At 43.2% G+C, this 26,940-nt stretch overlaps 2 protein-coding genes across 3 annotated transcripts in view; one reads left to right on the top strand and one right to left on the bottom strand.

The window, feature by feature from the left end:
• Positions 1–13,841, bottom strand: part of LOC138242549 (antigen WC1.1-like) — a 621,195-nt gene extending 607,354 nt beyond the window's left edge. Inside the window, exons 1-8 of the mRNA XM_069198084.1 lie at positions 13,784–13,841; positions 8,408–8,490; positions 4,241–4,397; positions 3,687–3,886; positions 2,879–2,917; positions 2,127–2,322; positions 733–1,035; positions 18–329 (exon numbers count right to left, since the gene is read on the bottom strand). Of these exons, the coding sequence (XP_069054185.1) occupies positions 18–329; positions 733–1,035; positions 2,127–2,322; positions 2,879–2,917; positions 3,687–3,886; positions 4,241–4,397; positions 8,408–8,490; positions 13,784–13,841 (1,348 nt within the window). The remainder of the gene's footprint in view (positions 1–17; positions 330–732; positions 1,036–2,126; positions 2,323–2,878; positions 2,918–3,686; positions 3,887–4,240; positions 4,398–8,407; positions 8,491–13,783) is intronic.
• Positions 13,842–22,841: 9,000 nt separating this feature from the next.
• On the top strand, positions 22,842–26,427 carry LOC138242356 (uncharacterized). 2 transcript variants are annotated; one of them, XM_069197857.1, is made up of 6 exons: positions 22,842–23,356; positions 23,460–23,689; positions 24,015–24,245; positions 24,596–24,752; positions 24,942–25,814; positions 25,995–26,427. In XM_069197857.1, exon 5 carries the CDS (start codon positions 24,969–24,971, stop codon positions 25,539–25,541), a length of 573 nt encoding a protein of 190 aa, XP_069053958.1. In that variant the 5' UTR covers positions 22,842–23,356; positions 23,460–23,689; positions 24,015–24,245; positions 24,596–24,752; positions 24,942–24,968; the 3' UTR covers positions 25,542–25,814; positions 25,995–26,427. The 2 variants fall into 2 exon arrangements, with proteins under 2 accessions (XP_069053958.1, XP_069053957.1); XM_069197856.1 differs by having other exon boundaries at positions 24,425–24,752.
• The last annotated feature ends 513 nt before the right edge of the window (positions 26,428–26,940 follow it).

The raw sequence follows: 26,940 nt of genomic DNA, 5'->3' as shown, positions 1-26,940 counted from the left end.
TCTAAGACTCTCCTCACCTGTACAGGTAACCCCTGCATCCTCCTTGTGTCGACAGTCGCTCTGATTCAGTCCAGAGTGACAGCAGTCCCACAGGTGAAGTTCACTGCCTGTGCAGTTCACCTCGTCCAGCCAGATGGTGCCACTCCCTGGTCCGAATGAGGCCTCTATCTCTGCGCTCACTGCATCCCCACAGCCCAGCTGTCTGCAGACCACCTGGGCATCCTGCAGGTCCCAGGAGTCGTCACAGACTGTCCCCCAGGAGCCCTCATACTGCAACTCCACCCGCCCAGAGCAGTTAGTGCCTCCAGCCAGGCGCAGAGCCAGTGGGACTGAAAGTCAACAGAAAGTTTACCAAGTGTCATCAGATCTGTGACTGTAGAAGAGAGCAGTGAGGTTACTGAGTGTCTTCAGCTCAGTGACTGTAGTAGAGGTTAGTGAGGTATTGAGTGGCTCTATAAGAGAGCTGTATGGTTACTGTTCCTCAGCTCAGGGCTGCAGTGTCTCTGACTGTTTTACACACTGAACTCACCTGGGCAGTGCTGCTGAGGCTGCTCTTCCTGAGGGGCTGGAGTGCTTCTGTCAGCTTCTTTTCTAGGACCTTCAAAGATTAATAATAATTATTTCATTTTATACATGTTTGGATATAAATTACTAAGAATTCAGTTTAAAGCTTTTGTCTGTTTTAAATATGGCAAAACAAGAATTCACAGAGCATTACTCTTCCCTCTGTACCTGAGCAGGTGATCTCAGCCACTTCCCGATCTGTGCAGTCATTCTGACCCCAGGGGGAGGAGGGACACTGCCACAGGGTGGAGTCGTGTTTGCGACATGAGACAAAGTCCAGCCATTTGGGATCAGGGCTCAGCCTGGAGTTTGTCTCTCTGACGGTGCCCTTGTCTCCACAGCCCAGCTGTTTACAGATCACTGCAACTGTGGAGTCTGTCATGCTGTTGGCACAGATGCTGCCCCAGGTGCCGTTGTAGTAAACCTCTGCCTGTCCTGAACAGCCTGCAGACAGTCTCAGGAGAGTGTGATCTGTCAAGACAGCAGGGAAAGTCAAAGGCAACAAACCTTGACAAGACAGCCCAATGTTTCATTCTGAACTGATAAGAAAAAAAAACAACAAACAATGTGAACAGCAATCAGTCTCATTTCCTGTACTAATCCAGTTATAACTGACTCACGTAATGAAACAAGGACAGCTGTACAATAACACAGTTGACATGAAGGTGACTGTGTGGTTCTGTTCATTCAGAATCTGGACAGTGCATCACACAGAGCTTTAAAATCCCATTACATGATCAGGTTCTGATCCAAAACGTCATTCTGATCAGCTTGGCTATTCAGCAGCAGCACAACTAAGAGATTGAGACATGAAAGTAGAACGCGTGGTTCAAGGTGAGCGGTGCAGCGCTGTGAGTGGAGAAAACGTGGCTCAGGGTGACATTTACACCAAGTGGTTCATCAGGATCTGACAGGAAGATTCTTGGAACGAATCAAAATGAAACATTTGAGGCAGAAAATAATGAAATATAATGGCCAAGAAAAATACACCCAAACAGACAACAGGTCTTATTGATGTGAGAAGTTTAAAGTTTGGACCCTAGAGTTTACTGGAGGACTGAGATAAATATCTCCATTCACTAGTGGAGGGGAATTTATCTTGAGTGCCAGAGTTTCTCTTTATTTATTTTCGCTGGGATGTGAATATGTGCATTTCCAGCTGTATCATCAATATAAACACCTGAAGAAGGCTCCACGGCTGAAACGTTGTGTTTTCTCTCTTCTTTTTCAGCATGGAATAAACCTATTACTTGTTCCTTTGCAGTCTACGCATGCTGACGCAGCTACCCACCTGAACTTATCAATATAAATATTTATTTTAAAATTAATTCTGCATCCAGCTCAGTCTTTTCCTCAACAAGATGTATTTAAGCACTCCAGATGCAAACCATATCCACAATGTGGAATTCCAGTATGTGGATTATTTTATTTAGTTAATTTACTGAACACAATATTCTCACATCCTCACAAGTCAAACACATCTAGGCACTCTAAATGAAAGCCTTATCCACAATGTGGGATTAAAGAATATGAATCATTGTAATTTTAATGATCTCCCCTACCTGAACACAGGATTCTCACATCCTCCTTGTGTCCACAGTCATGCTGTCCCCACCATGCTGAGGGACACTCCCCCAGGGACGACTCATTCCCCAGACAGCCCACCTCGTCCAGCCAGATGGGTCCAGTTCCCTGGCTGAAGGAGGCCGGCACTGGGGCACTGAGGACCGTCCCACACTGGAGCTGCCTGCACACCACCTGAGAGTCTGCCAGGTCCCAGGAGTCATCGCAGACTGTCCCCCAGGAGCCCTTGTGATAAACCTCCAGCCTCCCAGCACAGTCACCTCATGCACCAACCAGCCTGAGGGACAGCTGATCTAGGAGCAGAGAATTAGAGGTTAGGGGTCAGAGGTCAGTGCAGTACTAAGAGATCACCATGACCTGCTGTTACAAGTTGAAGATTATCTCGGCCCACTAGGCACAGCAGATACAGTTCAAGTACAATGTTTCTTGACTTTTGATTAATTTAATATATACTTATTGTAACAGATTGTTCATAAGCAGTATACCAGATAAGTTACTTTTCTGACCCACTGCTGGGCACAGAGACAATAGCTCCACCGGTGACAAATTGCAGTATTCAGATAGATGCGTTTGCTGTAGATCCCAAAGACCCTAGTGTGTTTGTGACACACAGAAAAAACTGCACACACACAGCTGTTGCCTCACTGACTGATCTGGGATTCCACTGAGCAACAGAGACATCAACACACACTGAGAGCCCTGGAGATACAGAACAGGGGCTAATTCATACCTGGTGTTTTGGAAAAGGGAACAGCTGAAGAAGGGAAACCTGTGAAACAAACAGAGAGAGAGAAAACAGACTGTGAACCGTGTGTGAGAGGTGCAGTTTAGCACCAGAAATGAAACTAGAATTAAAACAGCACTGATGTGATTAAGACAGTCTTCAATCTCTCTTTACCTGCTCCAGGTGAATCTCTGGTCATATTTGAGTCTGTGAAACAGAAGAAAGGAGCTCATTTCTGTCCACAGGAGTGATGTTTCACCAGTGCAGGGTCAGCTGTGTGTGGGGCTCAACTGTACATAACATCTGTAATTATTGACTTTCTGAGACTCACTTTTTTTTCAGCCTCCTGTTAAATAGGGCTCCATTAATTAAACTAATTAAACAGTTCAGGTGTTAATTACGGGATACTGAGATCCAATACTTTATTTCATTTTTAGGACAGTGATCTCAATATAAATGTAAAACAGATTTTTGTCCACAGTGAATTGTTGTACCTAATCATCTGAAAAAAAATGACAATGAAAATGATTACCCCTTTAGTAAATATTTGAGTTATATATGATATGATTCAAATACGCTCACATGCTTTAAGGAATATATTTTTACTGGCAGCGTGTAACAGAGCAGGTATTCAGTAAATCATGAAGACAGTGTGCTGCTGTGTGTAAGCACATGATTTTTAAACATAATTCTCACCAGAGCAGATGACTCCTGCGTCCTGTCCATGAGAGCACACTGCTCTCCCCCATGAAGAGACAGCGCAGTGTGAGAGACGGCTCTCATTGCCCCGGCACTCAAACACATCAGCCCTTACTGGTCCACTGCCCTGTCCAAACCTGGCCTGTCCTGGAGCTGCTACAGCCTCCCAGCAGCCCAGCTGCTGGCAGAGAACACTGGCGTCTCTCAGGTCCCAGTACAGGTCACACACTGTCCCCCAGTCCCTGAAGAGCCACTGTAACTCCACTCGGCCAGAGCAGGAGTCAGAGCCATTCACCAGCCTGAACCCTGTGTATCCTGCACACAGGACAGGGGAGAGAGCAGAGACAAAGTGTCACAACACAACAACCAGCAATAACCCTTCAAGTATCCTTACAATACTGAGCTTTAAATTACTGTCATATAAGTATCTCACTAACGTGTTACTGTTCAATCCAATTCAATCTGAAATACTTTCTTCATCAGCAAGGCTGGTAATTTATGGTTTAATTAAGTTACTGTTGATCAGAAGATCATCGTATTGAGTTTTCATGGTTAAACACCAATCCCCAGTATTGAATCAGAGCTATAGCAACACTTATTTGTTTCTCTTCTAAGCTTCAGTTTTGAGCTCCATTAAAAACAAAATGAAATTAATTATCCCCCTCTTACCAAAACACTCCAGTCCCACATCGTTCTCATGGGTGCAGCTCTGTGTCTTTGTGGAGGACTTTGGACAGAAGAACAGGTGCGATTCACTTCCCTGGCACTGAAACTCCTCTGTCCAGACCTGTCCCTCCCCCTTCCCGAAATGAGCCCCCTTCAGCACCTGTGAGGGAACCCCACAGTCCAGCTCTCGACAGACAACTTCTGCATCCTGCCAGTCAAAGTCAGAGTCACACACTGAGCCCCAGGTCTCTCCGTGCTGCACTTCCAATCTCCCAGAGCAGAGATCACTGCCTCCAACCACTCTGACCCCTCGATGAGCTGGAATTTCAGAACAATAACAGAGATCACTGTCACTGACCAGCCTGACCCCTCAATGAGCTGGAATATCAGAACAATAACAGAGATCACTGTCCCTGACCACTCGATATGCTTGAATATAAGAAAAGATAGGAAGAGAGAGCAGGAATAGAGAGTGAGTATTCATTATTTTAACAAAATTGTGAGGAATTCTAAAGAATACTAAAACTATACACTGTTTTGGAATTTTGGGAAATTGCTCAGCCAAAAATTAATCTGTAAATTATCAAGCACGCATTCACTGCAGATCAAGTCACTGTCATAAAAACACTGAGAGATCAATGAAAAAAAAGTAAAATGACCAGACCCTCTGGACACCCCACTGTGTCATAGGAGCTGACATCCTAGAACTCTGGGCTTCAAAGTGGGAATTTGGTTGTGAAACACAAGTAATTGACCTGCAGATATCTGAGACCAAGATGAAGAACACATTCTACCCCAAAGCTTCCTGATAAACCTGGAGAAAACCTGGGAACTAAACAATGTCCTTCAATATAAAGCAGAAATGAACACTTACATAAAAAATAAAGTTGTTTTAGATGTCACGTCCAAAGTGGTGCAGAGGTTATAGAAAACCAAGCCTATCACACCCAGTCCAGCTACTGTTGCAGCTGGTCTGCCTGACCTGCCCCCTGACAAAAACTGTGAACAGGACTGTCACAACCTGGCACTACTGGGGCAGGACTGTCTGACCTGGGCACTGGCACACACTCTGGATAAGACCACAGACAGGCACTGTGAGTTGTCACAGACTGGCATTGCTGGGACATCTGTCTGATCTGGAACTTGAAATAAATTGCCTTTACTTCTACAAAGACAGACACTCTGGACAAGACCAGGACTGTCACAGCCTGGCACTGCTGGAGCAGGACTGTCTGACCTGGGCACTGACAGACACTCTGGACAAGACCAGGACTGTCACAGCCTGGCACTGCTGGAACAGGACAGTCAGACCTGGGCACTGACACACACTCTGGACAAGACCAGGACTGTCACAGTCTGGCACTGCTGGAGCAGGACTGTCTGACCTGGACACTGACACACACTCTGGACAAGACCAGGACTGTCACAGCCTGGCACTGCTGGAGCAGGACTGTCTGACCTGGGCACTGACAGACGCTCTGGACACATCCAGGGTTGTGCTTCTCCACATGAATGCAGATCTCAGAGAATGACACACTCTCATGGAGTTCAGCTCCACGTACACACAGCTGGGTCTAGCAGTCAGCTCCTGGCTATGTTAGGGATTCGGTAAGAGAAACCGAAACCAGTGAATGAGCCCACTTGGAGGAGCTGATAAAGCCTAGCCGTGATCCGAAGAAAGCCGTAGTCGAAGAAACGAGCCGAGAGTCCAGGGGAAGCCAGAGATCCAAACAGGGAACGAGTTAGCGAAGCCAAACCGTGATCCGAAACCGTAGACAATAGAGCAATCCGGGAGTCCAGGGGAAGCCAAAGATTCAAAACAGAGAGTGAGTACCGAAGCCAAGCCGTGATCCGAAAAACCGCTGTCAAAGGGGGAAAAAGCGTAATCCGAAAACCAAGAAAGACACAAAGCAGAAGAAGGAGTAGCGCAACTAGGAAGCTCAAAAGGAAAACCAATACTGAGCCAGGAGGTAGGAACAGACAGGTGTTTAAGTACAGGATGAGACGGGAGTGTGGTGGTGAATAAGTAAACTGATAGGTAGACTGATGAAGTAAGGCTACGCCTTCTTCTGCCTCCTCCGTTGCCGGGAGGCAGGGATCGTAACAGGCTACAGTGCATCACAAGAAAATACATGACCACCAGTGCCGTAAAGAAGTCAAAATATGGCAGAGCAGTTTAGATGTTAGAGGTCTAGTCTGAAATATCAAACCTGAAATCATTAATTTACATAAATGAGCCAACAGAACTGTTTCTTCTCTATTTATATCCAAAGCTGCATTGGTTTCTTGAATTCTTAAATTCTGGGCTCATCAGAATCAGACCGACAGTCACTCCACCACTAAGGATCAGCCTTTTGGACAGCTGGTAGTGCAGCTGAACTCCACTACAGCACTGAGCCCCACAAGACCATTAAAAGACACCTGAGACTGTCCAGATCCACTGACACTGACACCAACATACCATTAAAACACACCTGAGACTGACCAGATCCACTGACACTGACACCAACATACCATTAAAACACACCTGAGACTGTCCAGATCCACTGACACTGACACCAACATACCATTTAAACACACCTGAGACTGACCAGATCCACTGACACTGACACCAAAATACCATTTAAACACACCTGAGACTGACCAGATCCACTGACACTGACACCAACATACCATTAAAACACACCTGAAACTGACCAGATCCACTGACACTGACACCAACATACCATTTAAATACACCTGAAACTGACCAGATCCACTGACACTGACACCAACATACCATTAAAACACACCTGAGACTGACCAGATCCACTGACACTGACACCAACATACCATTAAAACACACCTGAGACTGACCAGATCCACTGACACTGACACCAACATACCATTAAAACACACCTGAGACTGACCAGATCCACTGACACTGACACCAACATACCATTAAAACACACCTGAGACTGACCAGATCCACTGACACTGACACCAACATACCATTAAAACACACCTGAGACTGACCATATCCACTGACACTGACACCAATGTACCATTAAAACACACCTGAGACTGACCAGATCCACTGACACCGACACCAACACACCATTTAAACACACCTGAAACTGACCAGATCCACTGACACTGACACCAACATACCATTAAAACACACCTGAAACTGACCAGATCCACTGACACTGACACCAACATACCATTTAAACACACCTGAGACTGACCAGATCCACTGACACTGAGACCGACATACCATTTAAACACACCTGAGACTGACCAGATCCACTGACACTGACACCGACATACCATTAAAACACACCTGAAACTGACCAGATCCACTGACACTGACACCAACATACCATTTAAATACACCTGAAACTGACCAGATCCACTGACACTGTCACCAACATACCATTTAAACACACCTGAAACTGACCAGATCCACTGACACTGACACCAACATACCATTTAAACACACCTGAAACTGACCAGATCCACTGACACTGACACCAAAATACCATTAAAACACCTGAAAATGAAAAGGCATTTCACCCAACAGCACAGTGGAACCACAGCAGATTGTCACTTCACCAGTGCTAAAACAGTAAAGACAAAGTGAAGTAGATACAGACTCACTGAGCACAGCCTGCCTGTTTAAACTGAACAACACTGAAGTGCCTGGAGACAGAGGATGAGCTACAGGCTCAGTGAGACTGCATAAACAGAGGAAACACAGAAACAAGACACACCAATCAAATTAAATATATTATGTTTATAACGTATATTGCTTTGAATTATTATTATCATCATATTATCAATACTAGATTTTAATTAATTTAATTTTAATTTAATTGATCATGATGATGGACTCTAGATCAGTGGAGGAGTTTTCATTGTCCTCAAGCTGGAGACTGGAGAGAGTCTCTGTCTCTTACCTGAACACCTCACTCCAGCATCATAGGCATGAGAGTAGCCATTATGTTTCACTCCATGTTTTCCACAGTCCCTCAGCGCAGCCTCTGACCCCCTGCAGGAAACCCAACCCAGCAGGACTGATCCAGACCCTGGTCCGAAGTGAGCTCTTCCTGGTGCTGAAACAGCAGATCCACAGCCCAGCTGTCTGCACACCACTGTAGCATCATTGAGATCCCAACCAAACTGGGTTACTGTCCCCCACTCTTCACCATGATACACCTCCACTGTGCCCTCACAGGGACTGGCACCATTCACCAGCCTCACATCAGCACTGCCTGCAGAGAGAGAGAAACAATCACCATGTCTACAGGATGTTTTTAGATTAAGACATTTTAGAAATACAACTGGTATTTTTATTTTGTTTTACCTGTTTGATGGGATTGCTAGTCTCTCCCATGGGGAACAAGAGACAGTGGAGTGACAGGAAGTCCACCAGCAGCCATCTTACCTCTCCCTACACACACCTGTGTCCAGATCCTGTTATATATCTCTCTGTCCATATCACTGTGTGACTGCAGAGGGCTGTTCCACTGTGGACAGTAGCTATAATAAATGTTTTCCTGGGTTTCTGGAAGCTGTGGTCAGTACAGTGGACAGTGGGTGTAATGACTGTGTTCCTGTGTTTCTGGAAGCTGTGGTCAGTATAGTGGACAGTGACTGTAATGATGGTGTTCTGGGTTTCTGGAAGCTGTGGTCAGTACAATGGACAGTGGCTGTGGTGTCAGAAGGCTGAATCACTGAAACCAGGCTTGGTGTATCTGGTGTATCTGGGTCTCAGGCCCCACAGTGCACACTGACCACATGTCTGTATCAGGTAAGAGATTTAAACACTGATGAGTCTCTTCAACATTCTACTTTGAAAATAAGTTATAAAATCCAAAACAGAATCAATAAAAATATTTTTCATAGATGGGTGCTTCACAAGTTGTGCTGAAATATGTGAAGTGTAATGCTGCAGAAAGATGGAAAAGCAGTTCTGCAGCAGGAGATATAATTGAAACCCAGGTGCAGGACTTTCAGAGATTTATTGATCAGGGAGTAACAGATCAAATGCAGGCTGCTTATAATAGGTTGGGCTGAATTAAAAAGGTGAGCAGAAAGAAAACATAAAGAGGGACGCCCATCTCCCAGCTGAAATAAAGAAAAGAGAGGCTAGAGAGTCGGCACAGAAAAGGGAAAAAATTAAAACAGAGAAAATATTTCAGGATCGAAGAGCAGGAGTAGTGAGAAATTAAAATAACCGAGTGATAAACTTGACTATGAGAGGAATGCGATCGCTAGTTTCACAAGGTTTAGCTCTAATGATGGAGATTCGGTGTTCTGAACAGTTTCAAATAAAGAGGTGATTAGTGTGACTGGGAGCCTGAATGAAAGACTGAAGGTTTAATTGAAAGACGTCCTGACCCAGTCTGAATGACAGGGTGAGTGCTCGAGGGAATGTTGCTGCTGACGCAAGTCAGTCCCAGCCCAGACTGTACGTGAAGTGTGTATACTTACTGTCCAGGGCACATTTACAGTAACTAGATTTGTTCTTTTTGATTACATTTTCAATCACCTTCAGTTTGGAGTGTGAAATATTTTTTTTCTATCATATACTACAATTCATTGTAATACTACTTTTTATTCATATATGATTTTTACTATGATAACATGATATATATATGTGAACAATGTGTTTTAGCTTTTACCTTTCAAGATCTTAATCCATAATTCACAGATTGAATTATAGTTGCATTTAATAATATATTCTAAAAGCACAGTGCACAGGTTATTTTTATTAATCATTCTTTTTTAAAATTCCATGATGTAAGAAAAATGATCCCTATCATTAGTTATCTAAGACTTACAAACAACAATTAATTTAGCTGTGAAGTATCAGACAAATGCAGAATAAACATGGAACAAGAATTAAACCTTTATCTTTTCAAAATGAAGGACTTCCGGGTCAAATATGCATTTCTTCCAACATAATAGACTCCAGTCTGAACAGATCCCAAACTTTTGTTTAAGGTTGAAAAAACTACAAGATTTACCTCAGGACTCCTGTGTTGTTACTGAAACTGGACACTGTTGTCTAAAAGCACCCAGTATGGATTCAGGTCAGAAAACTACAACACACTGCAATACAAATACCTACCACCTGAATGTGACTGTTATAACAAATAAACACAACTATATGTCTTGTCCTCAATCATGTTACAATGTTAGATCCTTCTGTAATATAATTACCATAGTATCTAAAACTACTGTAATCATTCTCAAAAATAACCATGGATCAAAAATATTTTAATACATTTACCTTCAGTACTCCTATTTGTATTAGCACATTCACCTGCAATAGGGCCCGAGTTACTAATATTATTTGTTAATCGGAAACGTGCCTTAAATATACTTTTATCTCTGATCACCTGTCTGTAATAGTTCTTTGCACTAAAATTGTCACCTTCTCTCAAAATACTCTATATTTAATAACATTTCCATAATGTTATAATGTTATTATTATTAATGTTACTTTAATAATACAGTAAATACAAAATGTGTCAATAGTAATAATACTGGAGTCTCAATAATACTCTAGTATTTAATAACACACTTATCTCAGTTAAAATATTAGTCTAAAAATACTCCAGTGTTTAATAACACATCAGTTAATTACTTTAATAAAACATATTAATTAATCAGTGTGTATAATAAAATATCAGTCCGATCAATACAACAGTGTTTAAAAACACACTGATCTCTGTTAATACACTAGTGTGTTATTATACCTGTTAGAGAGGGCAGAATTGAGCACAATGAAATAAACAACCCCTGGTAAATATTTTGAAGACATTGTATTATTGTTAAAACATTTATATTCCATTTTCTTTGCAAATGGGAAAATTTCCACAAGTCCTAGCACATGACCCAAATTACAACCAAAATTTTGTATTTTATTATTGTGGTAATAGATAAGGGATTGTCAAGTTGTACAACATTTGTGATAAGGTTGCTAAATATCTACAATATTAATAGTTATAATAATTATATGTTAGTACTTAAAAAACATTATCCTTAGTCTGTGTTGTGTGTAATAGTGTATAACTGCATATAAAACTATTAATACAGCATTAATAGAAAATCATTTAAAAAACATATAAGCTGAATTAATATTATGATTAATTGTAGAGGTGAAATCCTTGTTAATACTGCAAATTGTTTATTATTTTTCCTTATTTATAGCACCAGAATAAAATCAATTATAATTTTAAGGAATATCCATAAAGCTGAGTTTTAAATTAAACAGAAAAGCACTTCTGCATGCTGTGGTCACTACGGCGGGCAGTGGCTGTAATGACTGTAGAACTTCAGATGGCTGGTCCTGGGTTCCAGGAGACTGTGGTCACTATACTGGACATTGGCTGTACTAACTCTGTGGCTTCCAAGTCCTGGGACCAGTGTTTCTGTGTTAGTGGGACCAGTGGTCACAACAGTGGTCAGAGGCTGACAGGTACTTCACATGTTGTACTGAAATGTGTGTGAGGTGTATATTCCCATTGTCTGTATGTGAATTGTTGACAAAGATTTTCTAGCCTTTACCTGCCAACATCTAAACTTAACACATGATCATCAGACATTTTTTAAAAATACCAGACAGCCCAGTAAAACTGTACCGGTCGTAATAATATTTAATATTTATTAATTAACCATACTATTTTTAACCATACTATTTTTGCACTTTTCCAAGAATTACCTTGCACTGTTTTTGTCCTGTCATATTTTCTCTGTTTGCGGAATTTTGCACAGTTTTGATTACTTGATTACATGTTATTTATGTTATGTTATTACATGTTACTGTTTTTGCTATTGTGTTACTGTCTATTGTCTTATCTTCTGTCCTATTTATATAATGCACCTGAGTGACTAATGAGAAACACTTTTAATTATACTATGCACCTATGTAAGTTTAATGACAATACAGTTGAATTGAATTGAATTGAATTGAACAGGTTTAACATATAGGCACAGTTACATTTATTGTGATGTTGTCCTGAGCAACTGCTCAAAAATCTAAACTTGAGTCCTGTGATTACTAATTAATTTTTAAATATTAGATTTGTATGATAACATGTAATTAAATATTTAATTTGTATTACTTATACTTATATAATTGCATTTGATAATAATTTCAGATTCCGAATGTAGTCAAAAACAATAAAGCATTCTTATTAAAACTTCACAATTTACAAAAAAAAAACCTGTCATTAGATAACTAACCTAAAAACACAAATTAAATTATTTAGCTGTTAAATAATAGACAAATCCTGTATAAACACAAAACACAACTACCATTTTTTAATTCTTCCTATAATGCCACAATGTCTTGTAGTTGTTATTGTATTAATGTTACACCTCAGTTTCTGATGAGACCCCAGTTAATAATAATACACCTACAATACTAAGAATTTCCACAATTTTGTTAATATTTTTCATTTTATAGCTTAAAATAATAATGAATGTAACTTTTATCAGCCTGTGCTTTTCAATGTGAAAACAAGCAAACCTGGTCTTACAGGTTATACAAATTTTATTTTCACATAAATATAAAAATACAAGAGCTAATGGTCCTATGACTGAAAAGTTTTACATTTTCAAAATGTAATTGTATGTCTTTAAAATGAAGAATTCACACTCATAACTTCCTATCATATTGGAACACATATTCTTATAACACCTAGAGGAACTACTTGTTTTCACAGCAACTGAATATCACACAGCTTAACGATAGAAACCTGGACTGTCTGAATACACCAAAGATATAATGGCAGCATTAAAACTCCAGTCTTAATTCTCTAGCATAAACACTTTAGGTGGTAATAACATATTTACTGTATATCTATTAATACATCAGTCTGTAATAATTTAATATCAGTCTCAATAATAATTCACTATTTAAAAACACGTGTATCTCTATTAATGCACCAGTCTGTAATAAGACAATACAGAGGAGTCAGAATTGAACACAATAAAACAATAAACAACCCAGAGTATTTCTGAATCATCCTGTATAATATGATTTTATTCTAGAAACATTTTTTATTGCTCACACTTTTTTTGTTTTCGAGTAAATTAAGACTTTTTCACATGTCACAGCATATCACTCAAATTGTCACTTATATATAAAGTTGATTATTACAGTAACGAGTAAGTTAAATAACTTTTTAAAGATTTTATATACTCCATGTTTTCACAAATTATCAATAGAGGGTGATAATGGCCAGCTTCTGCTCTATCCATCTATAACATTATTATTATATAATGTTTAGAAATCTTAAGAATATTTTTAAAAAATCCAATAAAAATTAAAAGCAACTAATTATATTTAGACACAGCTAATTATATTTCCTTACTTACAGAACAAGATAAAATACGGTTATAATATTTTTGATGAATACCCACAAAGCTGAATGTTAAATAAAAATTCAAAAATTGTTCAACCCACTTATTGCTCTATTTACATAAAAAATCTAATTAATTTAATTCCTGTTGTTGTCTGTCTGTCTGGACAGGAGAAGACTGGACACTTACTGGCTGAGCTGTGCAGCACCAGGACAGCGAGAGAGAAGATGGACAGGCAGCTCTCCATTGTCATCAGGACAGAGCGCAGCTGAGACCCCTGTCTTCACCCCTGAGCCCACAGGACAACTGAGCTGCTGCTCCGCACCCCAGACCCCCAGTAACAACACAGCCCCCCACCCCGCCAATCACACACAGCACTGCCTTTTCAGACTGATAGCAGGAACCTCTCACACAGGCGGGACGCCAATCAGACAGGGTCCTTTCAGTCTTCTCCATATATATCAGAGACACATCACTGTTTCCTCTCCCTGAAGACACTCCCAGCAGCGCGGAGGAGAGGAGAGACAGGAGCAGCCCTGTGTCTCATAGGAGGAAACACAGATACCGATACAAACAGCAGGGCTGCAGGTGCTGCAGGGACAGGAAAGGATCAGATAAAAATAATTTGCACTTTTCTCTGATTTAGACAAGTTACGCAACTTTAAATAATTATCAAGTTATTCAATTATGTTCAATACAAAAGCTAAATAAAATTTGCATGCGAGTGTCAGGCAGTGTCCAGTGACTGGTGTCCTGAATACAGTCCTGTATGTCTTCCTGTCTGCATCAGGCAGTGTCCAGTGACTGGTGTCCAGCTGTGAGTCACAAAGAGGTTGTTGTATCTCCAGACAGCAGTCCTCAAGGTGGTAAAAAGGTCACTCAGTTAGCACAGGAATACAGAGACAAGCTATACGAACTGCCCGTCCTGTGGCTGTGAGCAGAGATCTGAAAAGCCCAGCAGTGACTGTCCCCTCTGTACAGAGCCTTGGACAGCAGCTCTTCCAGTAGAGTCCCTCAGACCCTGACTCTGTCCCTGTGCAGCTCCAGTCCACACAGATGTTCCAGCCCCTCCAGCTGTGGCCCCAGTGTCTCTCTGTGTGGAGCTGACTGTGAGACTGAGACTATCTAAAAATACAGTGGAGCTGATACACCCCCAGGCTGAACAGAGTGAGGACACAGCTCACCTCCTCCTCCTTATTATTATTAAAGGTATTAGTAGTTATGCTGTATTAAAAAAAAATCTCCTGTTCAATATAGCAGAGCTCCTGTGTTACAACTTCACCGTAATAACTGCAGCATTAGGAGCAGCAGAGCAGGAGTCAGTTTCAAATTTGAAAAAGCAACAATATGATGAATTAAAAATAAACAGTCCTTCTTAATACAGCCCATCAGCAGTGATATAAGGCAGAGCTTTACTGGAGCCTCAGGTCAGACTCTGCAGTGAGTCTGAACTTTGCGCTCTTCCAAGAAGCCAGGCTCTACTGTGAGGCTGTGGGTGTGAGTGTGATGAGGCTGTACAGAGACAGGAGAGCCCACTGTTAAGAGATCTAGTGCTGTATAGGGAGACACAAAAGGAGTCATGTGTTCACAGCTCCAGTGCTGAACAGGGTGGCAGGTCCTCTCCCTACACAGCTCTCTCTCTGTGGCTAAGGATCTGCGCCTGTGACTGGAAGGTTGCCGGTTCAAATCCCGCGGCCGGCAGAGGAATCCTACTCCGTTGTCCCCTGAGCAAGGCCCTTAACCCTAGCTGCTCCAGGGGCGCCGTACAATGGTAGACCCTGCGCTCTGACCCCAAGCTTCTCTCCCTGTCTGTGTGTCTGTGTCTCCATGGAGAAAAGCTGGGGTATGCGAAAAGACTAATTCCTAATGCAAGAAATTGTATAGGGCTAATAAAGAAACATAATAATCATAGTGTCTCTCAGGGCTGAACAGGAGGGTCTGTTCCTGTCAAAAAGGAAGGTGACTCTCAGAGCTCCAGTGTCAGTATAAGGAGAAGCTCTCAGACCTGACTGCTGCCAGATCCTCTGAGCCTGAGTGGCCATGAGCACTGAGCTCCTCAGCAGCTGAGGAAAGCCTCCTGTCTCCTGTGGTCACAGTGTGGTTGAACACCTGCACTGTCTTCCTGCTCCTTCTCTTCTCTCTCCACCTTCCTGTCTCTCTTGCTGTGTGTGCTCTTATCTCTCCATCTCTCTCTCCTCTTCTCTCACTCTGACAATCTGTGCAGAGTATCTGAAGGGGATGTAACATCACTTGGCAAAGGAAAAAAAAATATCAGAAGCAGAATAAAAAAAAACTCTTCTCAGTCAGCTTCACAGCTCAGACTCACACACAGAGCTCTGGGTCCCTCAGTACATTACCCAAACTCCTCTTTCCAGAAGAAACAGAAGCTCATCTCCATCCTTCTCTTTATTCTGAACACACAGAACCAGAGGATATTCAGACAATCAGTGCTGCTACATGAATAATATCAGACAGAACAGCCTGGACTCAGGTCACATATACCCCTTTTCTCCTTCCTCACAGCCTCTTAGAGACAGGGCAGAGCTCCTGGTTCTCCTCTCTGTGAACTGGGCTCAGGGGTCACTGATCTGGCAGCTGTGGGCTCTGTTCCAGGTCAGAAGCAAGAAGCTTCTATTAACCCTTTCCTGGACCTCCAGCCCTTCAGTATTACTGCCCTGACTGATTGTCTTTACTGTAACTCAGCCTCCAAACATATTTTAGAAACGTTTTGACAAATAATTGAACAGCAGTCTGATTATGTAATTATTGTAAATATTTTGTACTTATTATTACTTAATTAATTCAACCTCCAAACATCTGTCAGAAATGTTCTGACTCACAATTGAGCAATATGCAATTATTATTACTTATGTAATGAACATCAGTATTGATACTCTGATCAGTGTATTATGATTCTCAGCAGCAGCAGACCAATGGTCGTGTCTACAATAGTGACCAGTTGACCAGTCTGTACCTCTGAGCAGTGGGACTCAGATCACACAGAAGACCTGTCTGTGTGTGATTCCACACCAGCCCTGGGATACAGCGTCTCCCACACGTCTCTCACGGAGAGTCTTATAAATATACAGTTGAACAGAGTCTGATAACAGTTATATAGATAATTAAATCATCAAATAGGTTGAGTAACTGAGTGCTTGAGTGGAAATAAAACCAGGAGATGCACTTCTACCTCCGGGATCAGGAGTCTAATCCTCCTTGCTTCTATTCTGTGGATATTCGTGTAAAACGCTTAAAAGCGCTTATTACAGGGACTTGTGCTCTTTCTCATCTGCTCTACGGGAGTACGCTATACAACGCATTAGTCTGTAAAGTAAACTATTTTTTTTGTTTAATGAATTTCATTCCTGTCTGTCGCTGTCGTTCTCCAACTTTTATGAATCGCTTCTCTTCACAGCCCGGTTTTTTTTTTTGGAGATGTTATATCTGTAAGAAAAGCCCCCCGGGCTCCGGACTGGAGTCTCCTCCAGCGGAGACGCGTTCTGCTCTGTCAGGAAGAGCGCTGTGACGTCACAGACACCAGCAGAGCGCCGGGATCAGAGAGCGAGACCGCTGGAGGCGCGCAGAGCGCACGGAGAGTTATTGATCACTTATCTATCGACAACCAATTAATTCAGCTGAATAATCGATTAACTTCACCGATTGGTGAGTACTGGTTCTTTTCTTGACCCTGTTTTAAAAATCTAGAAAACAGTCAATACAGCCTGTATCGATCAATTAGGAATTGTATCCTAGAGCTAGAAAAGTATATTCCAAGTTGATAAATTTGTGTAGGCAACAGTTTAAATGTATTTTTCCACTGTTTACAAATCATAAGTATGGTAACCACGGCAACACGTGCCACATCACTGTGTCCGGCTAGGTCTCGACTTTGTCACAAAGAGTTGCGTGACGTCACGGACAGCAACTAGTACTAATGCTAGTGTATTCATGTTAATATTAGGAACAAGTAATAGGTTTATTCCATGCTGAAAAAAAGAAGAAAGAGAACACAACGTTTCGGCCGTGGAGCCTTCTTCAGGTGTCAATATGTTAATATTAGTGAGAGTACAACTTGTAGTTTTAATATTAATGCCAATGTTCATGTGAGTTTAAATGATGATAGCGCTGCTGATAGTTTTAATAATTGTATTTATGTTAATATTAGTGATAATTATAGAGTTACTGTTAGAGTATTTACACTAGTAGTCATGTGAGTTTTAGTGATAGCATTACTGTTATTATTAGTATTAGTATTGTAGTAGTAGTTTGTGTCAGTTTTAGTGGTGATGACGATAGTGTAAGTCTTAGTGATAGTGTTACTGTCGTAATGTTAGTGGCATTTGTGTTAGTGTTAGTTATAGTGTATTATTATTAGTGTATTAACAGTGTTAGTGTGTGGGTGTGTGTCTGTGAGTATTTGGGTGTGTCTGTAAGTATTTGTAGTGACTATGTGTGTGTCTGTGAGTGTGTGTGGTACCTGTGAATGAGTATAGTGTCTCTGTGTTAATTTGTGTGGGTGTGTGTCTGTCAGTGTGTGATAATGTGTGTGAGTTTGTGGGTGTAGAGTCCAGACCAATGTCCACAGAGCTGTGAGTGCTCTGTTTTTATCACTATTACAAATAATGACAGCAGAAGTAGTAGCAAGTATTAGTATCAGAATTAGTTTTAGAATTTGTAGTCATGGTCGAAGTAATAGCAGCAGTAACAACAACAGTGATAGTTGGATTATCCAAGCAGTTAATTCAGAAACTACAGTATTACACATTTATACCCTATTTTCTAGGCATGTTTTGTAAAGTGCTATGATGGTCTGGATTAAATGGCACATTATAAGAAAAAAATGATTGATTGATTGACTGTGAGAGTGAAGTCTGGTCGAACTCGTTTGTCTAACAGAACTCTCTTGTCCACAGATGTCAACAGAGGTGAACAGAGAAGATGTCCAGACCCACCAGAGACTGGAGACAGGTTCAAGAGTCAGGCCCCAGACCCAGAGAGCTGTGAGTACACGGCTGTTCTAGTTCATATTGTGCTTCTTCCTCTTCCTCCTCCTCCTAAAATTAAAACCAATTGCAGTAGCAGGGCTCTGCCATCCTCTCTTGGGGAAGAGAAGACTCTACATGACAGTATGTGCGTCTGTGTGTGTGTTTGTGTGTGGGAGTGTGTGTCTGTGTGGTGTGTGTGCTTGTGAGTCTGGTCCAGCCATTGTCTGTAACAGAAGTGTGTCTGACAGTTCTGGAAGGAGGTAACAGGAGACTCAACTGACACAGGATGTGGACCCCAAAAACAGTGAGTCTGCATTATTATTATTATTATTATTATTATTATTATTATTATTATTATCATTATTATTATTATTATTATTGTTGTTATTATTATTAGGATTGAGAGGGTGTGAGAGACAGGGGGTTTCAAACTCCATTCCTAGAGGGTCCGTCTCCTAGTTTTCTGTCCAGATCTCGGTTACAAAGTTTATCCATTTTTTTAATTAAACGAAAAATTATTCTAATTCCATTTTACAGGCCTAAAATATTTAACTGTGCCTTGAACGTTTTGAGTCTTCAACAGTGAGAGACATTAAAATATATTATTGAACACATTATTTCCACATCTTACTAAGAAAATAATTAGCTTAATTGTTTAATTGGCTAGCCCCAGTTCAAAAGAAAACCTGGAGATGCACTTAGCTCTCCAGTGACTGGAATGGGGCTTGAGACTCCTGGTCTAGGAGAACTGGCCCATCAACAGGCCACAGCAGGGATGCTGGGGATCATGAAGCTGGATAGCTGAAGGCTGGACACTGCTTCTGGTTCGAGGAAGACAGACCACTGTGATTTAGGGTCATCTTGGCCCATGATGATGATGATGAAGGTGTGTTTGTGTGCCTGGCTGGTAACTCTGTTTCCTCCTCCCCAGCACTGCCGGGAGAGACTCACTCAAGACAAGAGAGGAAAGGACAAGCAGGGAGAGGGGCTTCACACTGATGCCTGGGGCAGATCCCAAAGAAATGTGAGTATTGGCTTCAACGACATGGTTGGGTAGCTTGTTCCACCCACCCACCACCCTCTTAGTACAGTAGTGCCACCTGTCCTGACTATAGGGTCTCATCCAGCTTTCTCCTGAGATAAACCAGGGAATCAGCTTCAACAACATGACTAGACTGCTTGTTCCACACCCCCACGCCGTTCTATGTAAAGAAATGCCTCCTGCTTCTCAGTTTTAAATACTGTTTTACTACTGTGTTTAATACTGTTTGACTAAGAATAAGCCTGTTCCAAGACGCATACACTTGGTCTACTGCTGCTGTTGAGACTAAAGTAGTCAACTTACTGAAAGATCTCGACAGAGACGGACGTGACCCTGAAAGGCCAGAGAGGGGCGACCGATACAGGGGCTGTGAGCAAAGACTCTTTCAGAGTAAGACAACCAGTGTGTTCTGCTCAGGATGATGATGGTGATGCAGATGATAGTGAAGATAATTAAGGTGGTCTTGATGATGATGGTCTTGATGAAAAAGCTGTTGATGATGATGGTGGACATGATGATGTTCATGATGAAGAAGGATATGGTGATGAAGATGGTGTAGTTGATCATTTATTAGAATGGTGATGCAGATGATCGTGATTAAGATCATGGAGATTGTGATGGTGGAGGTGGTGATGAAGGTGACACAGTCATGCCTGTGTGTGGGTGTGTGTGAAAGGGGAGGTGGGGTTGGGTCAGGTCTGCTGCTGTCATCTGATGGGACAGTATCTCTCCTCCTACAGATCATTAAGGAGACGATTGCAGACTGTCGGAGGAAGAGGGAGCAGACTCCCCCTGTGTCGCGCCTCAGGATGCTGAGAGCTGTAAGTCTGTGAGCCTGATGTGGCTGTGACATCTGTCAAAAGTTTGCTCACAGCAGGGGACTGTGATTGCTGGGAGACCAGAGGCAGGGCCTTGTCCTCCTATAGAAGACCCTCTCAGTTTTCTGTCTGTGCATTCATGCTGTCTCTGTGCCCCTGTCCCCCCAGGCCAGCCAACAAATCACCAGGCAGGAGACCAAGACCCAGCCATGGGACAGCTCGAAGGGCATGGAGAGGGACAGAGGGACAGGCCATTGACCTCCTCCTTGGACATACCAATACTCCCTCATGTGCACCCTCTAGAGCACCCCCTCACCTACCTGCTGGCACGCCCACTCACCCCAGCCTGGCCCCGGCTGCCCTGTGGTGTCTCTCGGACATAAGTAGTACAAAGAAAAAAACACAGAGACAGAGACAACAGCCGATGTGCAAACAACAACAGGCAGTGTGCAAAACAACAAAAAGGTAACAGGTTATGTGTCACGACCACCAGCCAGCGGAGATCAACACGTAAGCGAGCCAATCAGCACCAGCAGCGGATTACTACTAACAAGCGCCGCCGCACGAGTTAACACACCTGCAATTGCTCTACCGTGCGGCACGCCGGGTTATTTATACCATTCGCACCTGATTCCCGTTGCTCGGTATTGGGTTCTCTTCTTGTTGCTCAGCCTAGCGTTCTCACCCCTCTTTTGCCTTCCTGGAATTCTGCCTGCACCTTTTGCCTTCGGACTTCGGATCTCGTCTCGCCCTTTGGATTGTTTGCTATCATTGCCTGTTTTGGATTTGACCCTGAAGCTCTCCTTTCGACTACGATTCTGTCTCACGTTTTGGATTGTTCGCCACCAGTGACTTTACCGGATTTCGACTTACCTTCGCCTTCGGACTACGGCTCAGCTCCTGGATTTGCTCGGTACGTTTACTTACCTCCCTGCGACTCCTGCATCTGCATCGGATCCTTTTCACCTCTACAGAGCAGCGTTACATTATGTGCAAAAACATGCATCAAAAGAATGAAATAAAGGGATAGAAATTATGGGGAGTGAGCTTTTGACATGTATGGTAGAGGTAGATTTTCAGTATGTACTGAGTACTGTATGTGTGTGAGTGTCTGATTGTGTGTATAAATGTGCGTGGTGCCTGTGAGTGTGTGCTGTGTCTATGTGTGTGTATGTGAATGTGTGTCTGTGAGTTTGTATCTGTGAGTGTGTGTAATGTTTGTGTGAATGTGTGTGAGTGTGTGGTTGTGTGTCTGTCAGTATGTCATAATGTGTGTGAATGTGTGGGTGTATATCTGTCAGTGTGTGTGAATGTGTGTGTAGGTGGGCTTGGGCTCCAATGCTGTGTCTGACAGAAGTGACCCATCAACCGGTGTTGAGGTCCAGAGTCGCTTGCAAATTTCTAGAGCACTTTATAACTTTCTAGAGTCCAGACCAACGAACAGAAATCTGTGAGTGCTGTGTTTTTATCACTATTAGCGTATGTGGTGTCTGAGGGTGTGTGGGTGTTTGATGTGTGTGGGTGTGTGTCCATGAGTATGTGTAGTGTCTGTGTGTCTATGTGAGTATTAATGATGATAGCACTACTCAATACTAGTATTAATGTGAGAATTATTGATGATAGAGCTACTTTTAATTTTAGTTTTAATGTTAGTATTCCTGTTAATATTAGTGATAATCATAGTGTTAGTGTCAGAATATTAATACTCATTGTCATGTTAGTTCTTTTGATAGTATTACTGTTATTATTGGTATTATTAGTGTACTACTAAGTTTGTGTTATTGTTAGTAATAATGATACTGTAAGCCTTAATTGCAGTGTTACTGTTGTAATATTGGCAGTATTTGTGTAAGTGTTAGTTATAGTGTAACTGTAGGTAAGAGTGTAGGTAAGGCCCCGGCTGCCCTGTGGTGGCTCGGGGAGGACCTGCGGGTCGAACTGGAGGGGCTGCTCTAGGTGGAGGGGAGCCGGTTGCGGACCTGGGCTCAGAATGCGATGTCTTCCATCCAGCTTGACTGCCTGGAGCTGTATGATGAGGTCCTAGCCGAGTTTGGATCAGAGGCTGCTTAGTGGGATTGGTGAGCCCCTGAAACCCCTCCCCCTTGTCCAGCTCGCACTGCAGTACTTAGGGGCTGGAATGACTCTCCTGTCCCCCTCAACCTTCCAAGATACCTGTGTCACCCCACTCAACCTGGTCCCCAGGAAATCTTCCAGATCCAAGGGGAGAGAGACAGGAGCTGGGCTGGGACTCCAGCTTGCTGTTATATTAAGTGGATGGGTGAAAGACACACTGCTTACAGATCAACACTATGGGGCATCATAGAGTAGGTGGTGAGACTCTTGGTCATCAATGGCAACAGCGGGGCTCTATTAATAGTGGGGAGACTTCCCCATTCTCCATACGCTCTATAAACAGTGGGGTGACCCACCTCCCCCCCTCTTTTGGCTTTAAAGACACCACAGTTCCACCCCTAGGTTCCATCTCCTGTCTGGCGCTGTGGAGGTATGATGATGATGATTCACTGTCCTTGTTCTCCCTCTCTGGTACAGGAGTTGGTACTGAGTTAGTGGAGTTTCATGGAGGAGATGATAAGAAATTTGGCCCAATCCCAAAATTAAAACAGTGAAGACAACAGGCAACACAAAGGGAGCTCTGATAATGGAGGTTTGGTTTGACGGCAGCAGACCTGGTCAGGACATCTTGCCTGATTCTCCCTCCCCTTATTCCCAGGATTTTCCCTTCCAGAGCGCAGGAATCATGAAGCAGGATGACTACAAGGAGACACTGAATTCCTACTTCGAAAACACAAAGGTCAGGTGTGGCTTCTCCGAGGTGGACAAGTGCTTCAACCAGGTTGCAGCCAACGTCGATGTCGACCTCATCCTGCAGAAGTACCTGGGAGAGGCTGTGGCCGAGGTCTGTGAATAGCAGGTTTATTTTTTCTCTTTGTAGTAGTCTTAGGACCGTCTGACCTGTTGAGGTCAGAGCAGGAACAGGAAGGTCTTTTGTGTGTCTTCAGTCTCCACAGCCCAGGAGACGCACGATCCAGGTGGGCGAGGCTGTTGAAGAAAACAAGCTGCCATACCTCCCTCTCCTGGATCTTTGCGCCCCTGGGCCCTCCCTCTTCGATCACCTGTGGCCCCGCTGAGCTCAGAGAAACCCCTGGTGACTGTGCCATGCTGCCCCCATCAGCTCCCGGAGAAGCTCCCTCCTCTAAGGAGCGTCAGAGCTCCTGAGCTTCCAAGACAGGTGAGAAGCGAACAGAACCTCTGTCCTTGTGTGGAGTCACCTGTACAGACTTTTATAGGACACACTGTATAGACTCACCTGTACAGGCTCTTATTAGGACTCACTATATAAACAGACCTGTACAGACTCAAAACAGAGTCAAACACACTGTATAGACTCGCCCCCATACAAACACTTAAACAAACTGTACAGACACACTTGTCCAGGATCTTATTGGACAAACTGTGCACTCACCTGGTGAAACTCAGTACATATGGACCTAGAGTGGATACAGAATTAGAAGTGAAGGGTGTCTCCGTTACCGAGGTCTGCTGTGTGTCTTCAGCCTCCACAGCCCAGGAGGCACATTATCCAGGTGGACAAGGCTTTCAAAGAGAACCAGCTGTCCACCCCTTCCTTTCCTGGACCTCGGAGCCCCTGGGCCCTCCCTCTCCACTCACCTGTGACCCCGCTGAGCTCATTAAACTCCCTGCCAACTGCTCCATGCTACCCCCATCAACCCCCAGAAGAGTCCTCTCCTTCGAGGAACATCAGAGCTCCTAAGATTCAGAAACAGGTGAGATGAACAGAACCTCTTTCCTTGTTTAGAGTCAACTGTACAGATTCTTATTGGACACACTGTACAGACTCACCTGTACAGGATCTTATTACAGTCACAATGCATATACTAAGGGCATATTAAGAATAAGAAGTCAAGAACTGACCCCAGCAGCAAAGACTTGTGTCTGTCTTCAGTGTTCAGGTGCAAAGAGGCGTGCTTTCCAAGTGGACCCTGAGAAAGATGAAGAGGGCAACATGTCCACCTCTTACAATCCTGACACTGACCCACCCCAGGTCACTGCCCCACTGTCCAGCCAGCTGCCTGTCCCCAGACCCCTCCCTCATCTCCCTCCCATCACCTCTCAGGAGAAGACTGAGGTGAAGAAGACTAAGAAAAAGAGGAAGAAGAGGCAGAGGAAGTAGGAGAGTCAGGAAGGTCAGAGTCCTGAAAACAAGCCTCCAGAGTTGCTGAAAATTGCTGAGACATTTAGAGGACCCTGTAGCTCCTGAGACTCTAGGAGGGGTGAGGAGTGAACCTTTACTGTAGTGTCCAGTCAGTGTGTCTGTTTTAACCTCTCTCTCTCAGTGCAGTGTTAATGTACTGGAGTGTCCAGTCAGTGTGTCTGTATTAAGCCCCCTCTCTCTCAGTGCAGTGTTAATGCACTGGAGTGTCCAGTTAGTGTGTCTGTATTAACTCCATCTCTCTATGCAGGTCAGCTCCTGCCGTTCCTTCATCAGGATGCTGTGCTGTTCCAGGGTCAATGAGGATGAGAGCGACACTACAGAGCTGAAGAGAAGGAAGGAGCTGCAAGGGGGCAAGAGGACACCGGCACCAGTGGAGAAAGTCAGGAGTGTCCAGGTCAGGAGGCACCGGTCCCTGAACACCCAGGGGCAGGATGAGAAGAGGAGGCAGAAGCAGGAAGGGTGGTTGATGGAACGAAGACAGGAGGTGCAGGAGGAGAAAAAGAGGAGGAAGCTGGAGGAGGAGAGGATGAAGGTGGAGGAGAAGAGGAGGAAGGTGTCTGAGAAACAGGAGAGTAGATGGGAGAAGGAGGAGGAGCAGAGGAGGAAGACTGAGGAGAAGCAGGAGAGGAGACGCACCAAGGCAGCAGATGCGATGAGGAGGACCGTGGACAAGGAGGAGAGGAGATGCACCCGGGAGGCAGAGGAGAACAGGAGGGAGCAGCAGAAGCAGGAGGTGAGATGGAAGAAGAAGGAGCAGAAGAGATGGAAGGCCTACGCTCGGGGGCTGGAGAAACGCCTGCAGCAGGAGGAGGAGAGGAGGCAGAATGAGAAGGAGGAATGGAGGTGAGCTCAGGAGGAGGAGAGGAGGAAGCAGCTGAAGGAGGAGAATAAGAAACAAGCAAAGGAGGAAAAGGAGACAAGGAGATTTTGGGAAGAGGAGGACAGGAAACAAGAAAAGGAGTAGAATGAGAGGAGGAGAGTTTGTGAAAAGGAGGTAAAGAAAGAGATGAAGAAGGAGGAGGAAAGGAGGAGAGTTTTGGAAAAGCAACAATTGAAGGAGAAGATGGAGAGGAGGAGAGTTTTGAAAAAAAAGTGTGCCCCAGAGTCCAGACGCTGTCAGGTGAGTTATTATGAATAAGATGCAGGAGTACACCCTGTACAAACCTGGACTAACCTTTGTCATTAGAGATTAGTTTCAACCTAATTTCACACCAGCAAATAAACACTGACTGGGAGAGAAGAGGTATCTGACAGGCCAATCTGTGTCAGAGCCATTACTGACCTGCTCGTCTGTTCACAGGGAGACTCCTCTCTGATGAGATGCCCTCTGGATACAGAGATGCAGGGGACAGTGAGGGAGACCCCACTTCAGGTTAACGGGACTACATACAGGGGACTCAGTGTGGGTGAGGTAGTTAAGGGATGGGATCCACACTGACACTGTGACCTGAGTCCACTTCACTCCACTGTTTCCACACTGATACTGTGACCTGAGTCCACTTCACTCCACTGTTTCCACACTGACACTGTGACCTGAGTCCACTTCACTCCACTGTTTCCAAACTCTCCTCAATGTCTGTATCTGCACCTTGTGTTTTACAAAAGGGAGGCTTGAACATCTTTCTTCTTTCTACAATTTGATGTTTCAGAAATAAGAAATTAAACCATTCCTTGATGTAAATTCTGAATGTAACACTTTTGATGGGAACAATTTTTTATACATTTTATTAAAGGTTTTTTTGCAACAAACTTTTTAGAACCATTTTTATGTGCTTATAATTTCTAATGTATGATATTAAAACTATCAATTAAAAATGAAGGAGCTCTTCATATTTCAACTCACAATGAAAATATCAACCCCAGCGGAAAGGGAAACTTAAATCTTTGTTATCAATATGTATACATTGGACCACACAAAGGAGAAAAGCCACTGTGGACAAATCCAGACACAACATGAGACATCCTGACTGTTATTTACATTTCCCTACAAATCAAGAGAAATTAAGGGTCCTCGTCCTGCAAGAAGGGATGGCTCATTGAAATATACAGCATAGCTACCTCACTTAAAACTGCAGAAATATTAACTACAGATTGTTACAAAGGCGTCTGGGTTCAAATGACAGGAAAGATGAAAGTTCAAACAATTCACACTTTGACAGGTGTGACAAAATGACATTAGAAAACTTATGATCATGAAATTCACTTCCTAAAATGATATCATAATGTTTTTGGACTGTGGGAGGAAA

Source organism: Lepisosteus oculatus, chromosome 14, assembly GCF_040954835.1.
Source record: "Lepisosteus oculatus isolate fLepOcu1 chromosome 14, fLepOcu1.hap2, whole genome shotgun sequence".
In the NCBI taxonomy this organism is placed as follows: domain Eukaryota; kingdom Metazoa; phylum Chordata; class Actinopteri; order Semionotiformes; family Lepisosteidae; genus Lepisosteus; species Lepisosteus oculatus.
This window is presented reverse-complemented; position numbering and strand designations above follow the sequence as displayed.